Genomic DNA, 12,400 nt, shown 5'->3' with positions numbered 1-12,400 from the left:
ATTACTTGAACCCGGGAGGCGGAGGTTATGGTGAGCCGAGATTGCGCCATTGCACGCCAGGCTGGGCAACAAGAGTGAAAATCCATCTCAAAAAAAAAAAAAAAAAAATCTCTCTCCTAGAGGCATGTGGTCTTGTGGGAGTAACTTAGATAACCATGAGACAGATGTTGGGGGCGGCGGGGGGTATGACAGGGAAGAGGTGGGGAAGCCTAGCATTGTTCAGTCAGGGGAGACAAATGACCAAAATTTCCTAATTGGGAAAGCTCTGAGCTTTGTTCAGGTAAGGATGCGTTTAACTTCACAAAGTTCAGGGTTTCTGTAAAAGAGTAGTACGTCCACCTGGTGAGCGATTTTATTTTTGCCATAGTAGTTATTTGGACACAAGGCAGGCCCATCTATGTACTTCCTGCCACTGGGTAGAGAGGACTGCCTGGCATGATACACATGTTTCGTAAGTGTTTGTTAAATTCATGAATGGAAAAACTTTTTGGGATCAGGCGTTTTAAATATATTGCCTTCTTACACTTACTAAAAAATAAACTGAAAGATGTTTTTTTTCCCCCCGAATCCAGATTTTCCTTGCTGCTGCTTAACTTGGAGGAGTACTACTTTGAACAGCATAGAGCCAATCACATTTTGCACAAGGGCAGTCACCATGAAAGGTAAGGAAGCTTCGGTATCTCCATGGACAGACAAACCTTTCTGATATTGATACTTTTAAAGTTAAATGTGTGATCATATAAGTGTTAACTAAAGAAAAAAATTAGGCTTTAAAAAAATTAAAGTAAATTTTATTTAGATTTTTATTGAAGGTTGTAACCCAGGGGAGTCTTTTGGAGAGTTTATGCTATGTTTATTATTTTATCTCCCATGAAGTTTTTTCATCTTTTCTCTTATTAGGGAAGTAATGAGAAGAGTGTATTTAAAAGTTGTAATTGTAACTTGAAACATTTTTCAAAGCTGAAAAGCATTTGTTCTAATTCTGGGTTGTGGATATCTTAAGCTTGATCGGACTCCAATCCATCCCATCTTTCTTTTCTTGCATCCCTCTTATAGTTATGCAGTATCTTTTGCTCTTGATTATTTGGGTGACAATGTTATAAAGTAATGATTATAAACCACAAGAGTGGTATAAAATCAGCACTTTCAAAATGAATAATGCGATTTGAACTAGAAGCAAGATCTGATTTCTCAATATCTTAGTAACTATTACTCATAACTATAAAAACAGATTGTTTCTTTGACGTTACCTTTTGAAAGCTATGTACAAAAGTGTGTAATGAAGCTTTTTGTTTGCTTAAAATGGCAACTTCTAATTAACTAAGATGAAAATTGTTCCAGCAAAAATGTATCTGCTAATGATTTCCTTTTGGGAGGTTACTTAACAACTATAAGCCATAACTTAGAAAATTCTTTGACAGATAAATCCATTTATTTTTATTCAGGTTTTATCCTTAAAGGATAAAAAACATGTGGTATTTGTTTAAATACAAGCTAAAGTAAAAATTACTTGGTTTTTTTGTTTGGTAGCTTATGACTTATCTATTTCCCTGGCATTCAATCAAATTAGACAACTATTCATCCCTGAACACAGCACCTTGCTTTCTTATCTCTGGAATTTTGCTCATATTCTTTTCCCTCATTCCATATCTTTTTTCCTTCCAACATTCGTCTATCGTATATCATCATAATGCCTTGCTTAAAATTAAATGTACTTGTTTATTATTAAAATACAACTACAGGTAGCAAACTGAAACCTGTTTTTATTATTTTAAAGTAACTATTATGGCAAAATGGTACAGCCCCATGTAGATGTATTTGGTAATATCTGGTAAGATGACATGTGCATGAACCTACTGATCTAGCACTGCTACTTCTAGGATACAATTTCAAAGAGACACTGGCATTATTATTAATGGACATATGCACAAGGTTGTTTATTATAGCACTACTTGTACTAGCAAAAGACTAGGAACAGTCCTACAGGAGACTGACTGAACTAACTGATAAGGAATGGCCACATGATGGAGTACTATGCAGGTTCAACAAGGAATGAAGATCTTTGTAATGCTGTGATCTGTACATGTATTAAGTGTTAAAAGCAAGGGGCAGAATACTGTGTGTCATAAGCTACTTTTGTAAGAAGGGGGCAGATTTATCATTATGTTTTTAAAAATCGGAGACAAAAGCTAAAAGGTAGTGGAGATGGTTATCTACACAGAAGAGGGGAAGGATCAGGAGAACAATATAGAGATGGAACGAGGACTTCTCCAAATGTACCTTATTTTATAACTTTCGTTTTGGAACCATAGAAATATTTTATAGATTTTTACTACACTTTATCCTAGCTAAAAGGCTGAGAGGCCATCTTTTATAGATTTTAAATATAGAATTAAATTTAAAAAGAAACAGTAAGGCCAGGTGTGATGGCTCATGCCTGTAATCCCAGTACTTTGGGAGGCCAAGGCTGGCGGATTACTTGAGGTCAGGAGTTAGAGATCAGCCTGGCCAATATGGTGAAACCTCGTCTCCACTAAAAATACAAAAATGAGCCGGGTGTGGTGGCATACCCTTGTAATCCCAGCTACTTGGGAGACTGAGGCAGGAGAATTGCTTGAACTTGGGAGGCAGAGGTTGCAGTGAGCCGAGATTGCGCCACTGTACTCTAGCCTGGGTGACAGAGCAAGACTCTGTCTCAAAAATCAATCAATCAATAAATAAAAATAAAAAAAACCCAGTAAGCCCTAAAAATCAAAGACAAAATGAAACAGTTCAGGCGTGGTGGTTCACACTGGTAATCCCAGCACTTTGGTAAGCCAAGGCAGTACAATCTCTTGAGGCTAGGAGTTTGAGACTAGCCTGGTCAACATAGCGAAACTCTGTTTCTATTTATTACAACTAATATTAAAAAATAAAAGACACGAAACAAATGAATTTAATTATAAAGTTGGAGTTAGCCACAGAAAATTATTTTAATCAACTTTACAATATAATAATTTGACTGTGTATCTCTGGTAAGATGAAACAGAATTGCAAAGAAGTTGAAAAAGAATGCAAAGTAATTGTAAACTTCCCAGTAACAATATTGTTGTTAATAGTATACTGTTAATATTATTATTTTGAAACTATTTTATACACACATGTACATGTATTTATATAATTGGATAAAACAATTGAATAAGTATAGCCAAGACTCAGATTTTCCAGTATAAAAGAGACATATACATAATATTCAAGAAATAAAGCCTTTTTCATGCACTTTTCCCCTTTCTTCCAGCTTTATTGAGATATAATTGATGAATAAAAATTGTATATATTTAGGGTATACAATGTGATGTTTTGATATATATACACATTGTGAAATGATGACCACAATCAAGGTAATTATCATATCCATCACCTCACAGGTACCTTCTTTTGTGTGTGTGGGAGTAAGAACATGTAAGATCTACTTTCTGAGCCAATTTCAAGTGTACGATACCTGTATGGACTGTAGTCAATAGCTCTACATTAAATCTGCAGAACTTATCCTGGATAATGGATAATTTGTGCACTTTGCCCAGCATCTCCCCATTTCTTCCACCCATACCCCCTTTAATTTCATAAAGTTAAACTTATTCTTGCCTGAACAAAGCTCTGAGCTTTCCCACCTAAGGAATTTTCGTAAGTTCCATTCTAGTCTCTTCTTTGAATTCAACTCTTTTTGATTCTACATGAAATCATGTAGTGTTTGTCCTTCTGTGGCTGGCTTATTTTACTTAGCGTAATGTCCTCCAAGTCCATCCACATGGCCACAAGTAACAGGATTTCCTTCTTTTTTGAGGCTGAATAATATTCCATTGTGTGTATGTATATATGTCTATTTTTATATGTTTTATATTCATATATATAGTATTTTCTTTATTCATTCGTCTATCAGTGGACACTTAGATTGACCCCAAATCTTGGCTACTGTAAATAATACTGTAATGAACATGAGAGTACAGATATATCTTCAACATACTGATTCCATTTGCTTTGGATGTATACCTAGAAGTGGGATTGCTAGGTAGTATGGTAGTTCTTTTTTTAGTTTTTTGAGGAACTTCTGTACTGTTTTCTTTAATGGCTAAACCAATTCACATTCCCACCAGCAGTATATAAGGGTTCTCTTTTCTCCACGCTCTTGCCAACATCTGTTATCTTTTGTTTTTTGATAATAGCCATCCTAACAGGTGTGAGGCAATAGCTTAATGTGGTTTTGATTTGCTTTTCTCTGATGATTAAGGCTGCTGAGGATCTTTTCATATGCTTGTTGACCATTTGTATGTCTTCTTCTTCTTCTTCTTCTTTAATTGAAAAGGAGTCTCACTCTGTCACCCAGGCTGGAGTGCAGTGGCATGATCTCTGCTCACTGCAACCTCCGCCTCCTGGGTTCAAGCAATTCTCCTGCCTCAGCCTCCCAAGTAGCTGGGCTTCCAGGTGTGTGCCACCACTTCCGGCTAATTTTTTTGTATTTTTAGTAGAAACGGGTTTTCACCGTGTTAGCCAGGATGGTCTCGATCTCCTGATCTTTTGATCCACCCGCCTCAGCCTCCCAAAGTGCTGGGATTACAGGCGTGGGCCACTGCACCCAGCCATTTGTATGTCTTCTTTTGAGAAATGCCTGTTCAAATCCTCTGCCTGTCTTTTAATAGGCTATTTGTTTTCTTATTATACTGTCGAGTTGTTCGAGTTTTTAATGTAGTTTGGATATTAGCCCCTTATCAGAAGTATGATTTTCAAATATTTTCTCCCATTCCATAGGTTGTCTTTTGACCTTGTTAATTATTTTTCTTACTGTACAGAAGTTTTTTGTTTTATGTAATCCCATTTGTGTATTTTTGCTTATATTGCTTGTGCTTTTGGAGTCATGTCCAAAATATTGCCCAGACCAATGTTGAGAAGCTTTTCCCTATTTTTTCTTTCAGCAGTTTTATAATTTCAGGACTTACATTTAAGTCTTCAGTTCATTTCAAGTAGATTTTTATGTAGGGGATGAGGTAAGCATTCACTTTTATTTTTTCCCACGGGGATATCTAGTTTTTTCAACACCATTTATTAAATAAACTACCCTTTCTTCATTGTGTGTTTTTGGCACCTTTGTGGATGATTAGTTGACTGCATATATGTGGATGTATTTCTGTTTTTTCTATTGTGTTCCATTGGTCTGTATGGCTGTATCATGCTGTTTTGATTAATGTAGCTTTGTAGCATGTTTTGAAACCAGGTAGTTTGATGCCACCAGTTTTGTTCTTGTTCAAGATTACTTTGGACCGGGCATGGTGGCTCGCACCTGTAATCCCAGCTACTCAGGAGGCTGAGGAGGGAGGATCACTTGAGGCCAGGAGTTGGAGACCAGCCTGAGCAACCTAGCAAGACCCCATCTCTCAAAAAACTAAAAATTAGCTGGGCATGGTGATGCACACCTGGAGTCACAACTACTCAGAAAACTGAAGCAGGAGGATTGATTGAGCCCAGTTTGAGGCTGCAGTGAACTATAATCATGCTATTGCACTCTAGCCTGGGTGACATAGTGAGATCCCATTTCTTAAAATGAAGCAAAACAGATTGCTTTGGGTGTTTTATTTTGTGGTTCCATATCAATGTTAATTTTTTTTCTCTTTCTGTTAAAAATGCCATTGGGATTTTAATAGGGTTTGCTTTTAATTTGTAGATTGCTTTGGAAAATATGAACATTTTAGCAGTGTTAATTCTTCCAGTCTGTGAACACCAGGTATCTTTCAATTTATTTGTGTTGACTTCAGTTTCTTTTATCAGTGCTTTGTAGTTTTCAGTGTACAGATTTTTTCCCTCCTTGGTTAAATTTATTCCTGTTTTATTTTTCTTTTGGTGCTTTTATAAATTGAATTGTTTCTGTAATTTTTTTTTTGGATAGATCATTGTTAGCATATAGAAATGCAATGCTGGTTTTTGTATATTGATTTTGTGTTCTTTAGTTTTACTGAATTTGTTTGTTGGTTTGAATAGTTTTTTTTGGTAGAATCCTTAGGGTTTTTTTAATATATAAAATCTATTATTTGCAAACAGACACAGTTTAATTTTTCCAATTTGGATGCCTTTTCTTTCTTTTACTTGCCAAATTGCTCTGGCTAGGATTTCCAGTACTATGTTGAATAGTAGCGGTAAGAGTGGGCATCTTTGTGTTGCTTTTCTCTTTAAATGACAGTATTTTTTATCCCTATCATTTGAAAAGGTCTAGAAATAACTCAGTAGCAATTGGCACCAAGAATATGGTCTCTTAATACCACTTCCCACTGAAAGGATGGGGGTTCTTTAGAGAAATGGCTGATTCTACGTCAGAGGCAGGAAATGTCTGAGATGAACCTGGGACATCCTGTCATACTGGCAAGTTAGGAAGGTATCAAAGACTACTGTAAATGAATTAAAAGGATGCAGGAGCAAGTAAAAGAGGCTAACACTGGGCCAAAAATGGGACAGTGTAAGCATCAAAACATAATAACCTCTGCAGTGGATTGAAATGTTTCATAAATGTTAAAATTCATGAGTACGTAATTTTATAAATGTGTGTGTGTGTGTGTGTGTGTATAATCTTAATCAGTTATCCTCAAAGGATAGGAAGACAACAACTCATTTTTGTGACACTTGATAAAGGTAAAGAATAAAGCATTTTTGTTATTTGCCTTGTACAAATTGTACTTCAGGGTAGCCAAATTGCTGATAAGTAAAGTTGTTCTTTGTTGACAAATTCTAGCTCATAACATAGAATGAATGATAAAATTTCAATGCCTAATGAAAGAATGGATTCACAGCAGGGTTTGGCAAACTACAGCCCTTGGGCCACATCTGAGCTGCCACTTGTTCTTTTAAAGTTTTACTGGAACACAGCCACACCCATTTGTGTATATACTGTGTGTGGCTGCTTTCCCTATAACAGCAAACTTGAATGGTTGTGACCGAGACCATATGGCCCACAAAGCAAAAATATTTACTGTCTGGCTCTTTACAGAAATTTTACCAGCCCTTGATCTAGATAGTAATTTTCAATGGCTGCCAAAACCTTTAGGTGAGAGAAGCTGCTGGGAAATTTTGTAATGGATATATGGAGATTGATGTCACCTGATCCTCCCGGTGCCTCTGGATGTGAAGGCAGTACCCGTGCACTACCTCTGAAAGTATTCTTGTCAGAAGATCTTATAAATAATTTGGAAGCAATGCATAGGTTGGAAGAATACCACAGTGATGCATTCAGCCAAATTCATAATGTGGGAAAATTATTTTAGGTTAAGAGATGTAAAAGACATGTCAACTAAATGTAAAATGGACTTCGTTAGGATTTTGATTTGAGGCAACTGGCTATGAAAACACATTTATGAAATAGAAAAATTTCAACACTGACTGTATACATGATAACATTAAGGAATTATTAATTTTTTAGAGTGTGTTCATGATTGGTCACTTGTTAAGAGAGCCTGTCTTCAGAGATTTTTGCTAAAATATTTATGGATAAAGTATATGATGTCAGTAATTTTCTGTGTTATTCAGCAGGGTCTCAGGGGGTTCTACATAAGACAAGAATGACTACATATTGACAATTGCAGTGCTAGGCCATTGGTACATGGGAGTTTTCTATTCTATTTGTGTATGTTTAGACATTTCATGAAAGTTTTTATGTTACTATTGGGTAATTTTGGGTATTTGAAAAATAAATACAGTTAACAACTTGGAAAAATGATATGAAATGATATAAAATTTCAAAAACCCTTTGAGAAAGAATTGCAAACTAAATCATGACCTTCAGTAGGATGGGCCTTCTCAACTATTTAGTACCTATATATTGATCACTGAAAATAGAAAGCTAAAGTAAACATTTACTGCGCACGAAAGAACAGGCAGTGTTACTCTGAGGTGGGGTGAGTGTAGGCATTTTCAGTCTGTAAGACTATTTCTCAATGTGATGTTTCTTAGATACATTAAGTTTCTAGCCAATAGATACTGTAAACTATATGGAGATACACATATAAATCAAAGAAGTTAACTTAAAAAATCTCTAACATTTGAATTGTAAATGCCAGTATGAACCACTATTCTGTGTTTTGTTTTACCAGTTAATCTAAAAATAGAGAGTTTCTCTTTATTTGCATTGTTGATCTTTTATTATGCGGTGCTTTAGTAACCTGCTTTCTAATTAAAATGTACTATGATTGTCTTGTGATTTTTGTTATGCTCATCAAACAATCTGTTGTACTTGGATCCCTAGGAAAATCAGAGGCTCCTTAAAAATATGTTCAAAATCAGCGATTTTTGAACCAGATGCAATATCCCAGCCCATCATCAAGGTAAACACATTTTAAATACAAACAGAAACATTCCTATTTTTTTGTGTACGTCTTTACGTTTCCTGATTTTTATAATATTTCTCTCAATTTTATCCAGATTCCTTTGAGAGACTGTATAAAAATAGGAAAGCATGGAGAAAATGGAGCCAATAGACACTTCACAAAGTATGTCATTTTCACCACTGTTTAATTTTACTTCAACCAAAAAGCTGTATATATTTAATGACTTTTATCTGCATTTTAGGGCAAAATCTGGGAGTATTTCACTCATTTTCAGTCAGGTAAGCACATAATAAATATTTTTTCCTAATCTGAATGAACATTCATATATATGTGCATGAATGAAATTATTTATTTGTAGAGATATCAGATGAAGACCATGGAATAGAATTCAAATGCTTTTAGAATTCAGTCACTGAGAAATATACTTTTAAAAAATGTGATCTCTAATGGGCTTCTTCATGTTTATTAAGTGTGTGGTATCTGTGGGCTTGCGGTTTTGTCCTTGGAGCTCTCAAGATACACGATTTACGAGGCTTGAAATGAAGGGATGCAGCTCTTCCTGTAACTTCCTGGCTATTTAGAAGGCAAGAGACCAGTGCCACGCCACTTAAATGATCTCAGGGACTTAGGACAACCAAGGCAAGGATTTGGGATTGGTGGTCTTGTATCATTATGACCCTTGTGGTCATAACCTTTTGTTCATTCCAGATTTATTCCCTTTACATTTATGCACCCACCACTGCCCTCAATATAGCAGGACAGCATTGGCAATAAAAGGTCAATTAAAACATGTTTTTCTTCTGTCATATTATTAATTAGTATGTAGATTACAAAATTGTAAATAAGAAGAGACTACTTTCTTTTGGCTCTGGACTTCACCCTCTTCATCTTTAAAGCGAAAGGGTTAGCAGATGTTGCCTTGACTCTCTGCAGAGTTCTCGTTCCTTGGGGAGTTGAAGTGTTCAGAGACGAATTGTTCTGGGATCAAGTAAGGGATAAGAAAAGCTGTGAGAACAAAGATGCACGGACTTTCTGACTTCAGAACTTGACTTAAATCCTCTCATGCAACAGAGCAGAGTGTCCCAAGGAGGCAGCCAGCACTTTTTCTATCACTGAAGCCTTTTGTTCACAGAACACTTTTAATGTGTGTTGAAAGTTATTTTATGAACACTGAGAGGTAGCAGATTATTTGATTTTCTACATCTACCTTCCATGATTCTATTAATTTTAAGGAAGAAAACATTTCACAGGCTTCCTCAACTTCATATTGTTTTAACTGGTATATGTGAAGACAGTGACAGCCATCTACTGCTCTGGGGACCAAATATCATTATTAATAACCCCCCCCCCATCCTCTCATGTCTATCATGTCATTCTACTTCATGACCTTGTTCTACAAAGCCCATATCTTGAAAGGAAGAGGTACTTTTTCACTTGGAGATAGGATTTTCATTATAAAACTATACATTTTAGTTATTTTAGTAAAAATTTAATAACTTTGGGCTTAGGAATAAAGCCCCCAAATTCCTCCACCTACTTTTAATAGTTTATGGAAGAGGTCTTGTATGAAGCCAACTCAAAACCAGCCTGACACAAGCTACTCTTTCAAGTATTATTTAAAGCTTCCTGTGTCAAGTATACAACCAGGCAACTTTTGGGTTTTTTGCTTATATACTAGGTCACAAGATCTCAGAAATATGGTGTGGTGCTTTATATTTAGAGAGTTTTGCTTTTTTTGTTGCTCCTAAAGAAGGGTGTGTGCATGTCTATATGAATAACAGATTCAACTCATGGATTCAATAAGTATTATATTCAAGGCTCTGGAGATCTAGGGAAGAACAAGTTATCTGAAACCTGTTGCCCCATAGAGTTTACTTTTCAATGGGGAAGACAGACAATAAACGTCTCCTCTAATGTCAGGTATTGACAAATACTATGAAGAAAATGAACGTAAGACAAAAGGATAGAAAATGATAAGGAATGTTCTTGCACTGCTTTAGAAAGAGTGGTCAGGGATGCCTCACTGAGAAGAGGCCACTTACCAAGAGACTCAGAAGGCTTAAGGCATTGAGCCGTGCAGTTGTCACAAGCACTGGCATTTCAGGTACAGAGAGTGGCAGGGGAGAAGCCTGAAGGTGGGCATGTCCTTAACAGGTGGGAGGCGTAGGAGTGTGAGTGCTCTTGGGCTGTGCAAGTCGAGGAGAACACTAAAGGGAGGCTGGAATAGGGGCAGGGACCATGTCATGTAGGGCCTTGCAGGCCAAGGAAGGGACGTAGAGTAAAGCACAGAGAGAAACACCACTGGAGAGCTGGAAGAGAAGGGGCATGTCTGATTTGTATGTAAATCTCTCTGGGGGCTGGGTAACGAACACGCTGTACAAACCAGGGCAAGAGTGGAAGCAAGGAGACCTATCAGAGTGTTCCAGAAATCCGCGTGTATTGGACCAGGATGGTGAGAGGTGGTCATTGTCTAGATATATTCTGAAGAAAACCCAACAGATGTGCTGACGGATTAGTCAGAGGTATAAAAGGGAACAGTCAAGAATGACTCCAATGAGATGGCCAGTAGTGCCCTTTATAGCGATAAAGAGAGTTGGGAAGGAGCAGGCTTCAGGTAGAATGTGAGATTTGAGATGGCCATGAGAACTCTAAGGGGAGACGTCCAGCAGGCATTTGGATGCATCCATCTGGGTTTCAGAGAGGAGGCAGAGGCTAGCAAGACATACTGGGGAGCTGGAAGTTTCTAGAGACTTTTTAAAGCCCTGTGGCTGGATAAGATTTCCTGGGGACTGAGAGTGGACAGAGAGGTGTGAGAACTCAGGCTCTGCAGCTCTCTAACTTAAAGACGTAGGGAAGAAAGCAGGGTCCAAAAGTAGACAGAAGGAGTAGCCAGTGAGGTTGGAGAGAAGCAGGAGCAGGTGTCCAGGAAGCCATGTGGAAAACTGCTTCAGGAAGAGCCATCAGCTCTGTCACATGCTCTGAGAAGAAGAGTCAAGGAAGACTTGAGAATTGACTATATAGTGACGTGGAGATCTTGTGCAGTTCGTGTGACCATCTAAAAGTGGTTTCAATAGTATAGTAGGGTATGAAAACCTGTCATGGGCCCAAAGGGAAGGTACAGACAGCTCTTGCAACTAATTCTGCCACAAAAAGGAACAGAAATGGCAAAAGGAGGATGTGAGATTAAGCGGAAGTATGTGTGTGTATGTGGCGGTGGGGGGGGGGGTGTAAAAGGGAGAGTGCCGTATATAATCCTAGGAGCAAAGTTTTTGAATATCTGACAGGTTTGGGGAGGTGTTCATATTCTGTGCCCTAGTAGAGAGGCTGAACTTTGAGAGCTCAGGCAGCTTCCATTGTTGCAGAGGGAAAAGCAGTGATGAAAGTATAGGTACAAGGAGATTGATGGCTCTGGTAGATGGTGTCACGTATTCCACATAGTTATTAATATACTATGTGAGGACTGGTAGCCCAGTGCATGTGAAAACACCATGTGCCCAGATTACCTCTAAGGTTTCTTTATGTTAGTGAACATATTTCATACCACAGTAACTTTGTTTTACCCATTTCTTAAAAAATCAGCACTTGGATTAGCCTCCTTCCCTGTCTACTTGGTTACTTGGTGCAAGTGATGGCATTCATAAAACATCATCTGTATTTATTTATCTTGTAATTGTTGCTCTCTTATTGCCTGGATTATTCTCTTTTTAATTTGATATTTGTTATTTTAACACCAGTACTTTAAAGCCATACTAATACTAATACTAAAGCAAATACTTTTGGAACTAGAGATTATATAACAATGATTTAAAACATTTGATTTATAGTGTCCTAATTTGTAGTTACTCTTTACAATGAAACATTTTGGTTATTATTTTACAAGTATTGATTTTTCTTGCTCAGGTATATTTCATTAAAGAACATAATGTTGTTGCACCATATAAAATAGAAAGGGTAAGTAAAGCTTTTCATGTATTTCCGGCAATTTATATAGTCATTTTGAGCAGTAAAATTTTGTGACTCTGTTAACATCTTTAATCAAATATAATAATAATGAGCAT

At 37.0% G+C, this 12,400-nt stretch overlaps 1 protein-coding gene across 3 annotated transcripts in view; it reads left to right on the top strand.

Annotated features, from left to right (window-relative positions):
* The window catches only part of NSMAF (neutral sphingomyelinase activation associated factor), a 78,231-nt gene that overhangs the window by 17,100 nt on the left and 48,731 nt on the right, over positions 1–12,400 (top strand). For all 3 annotated transcript variants that reach the window (XM_025393687.1, XM_025393686.1, XM_025393685.1), the window contains exons 2-6: positions 573–662; positions 8,261–8,339; positions 8,437–8,504; positions 8,584–8,620; positions 12,243–12,293. In XM_025393687.1, the coding sequence (XP_025249472.1) occupies positions 573–662; positions 8,261–8,339; positions 8,437–8,504; positions 8,584–8,620; positions 12,243–12,293 (325 nt within the window). The remainder of the gene's footprint in view (positions 1–572; positions 663–8,260; positions 8,340–8,436; positions 8,505–8,583; positions 8,621–12,242; positions 12,294–12,400) is intronic.

Source organism: Theropithecus gelada, chromosome 8 (assembly GCF_003255815.1).
Source record: "Theropithecus gelada isolate Dixy chromosome 8, Tgel_1.0, whole genome shotgun sequence".
Classification (NCBI taxonomy): domain Eukaryota; kingdom Metazoa; phylum Chordata; class Mammalia; order Primates; family Cercopithecidae; genus Theropithecus; species Theropithecus gelada.
Note: the sequence above shows the minus strand (reverse complement) of the source record. Positions and strands in the feature narration are given on the sequence as shown.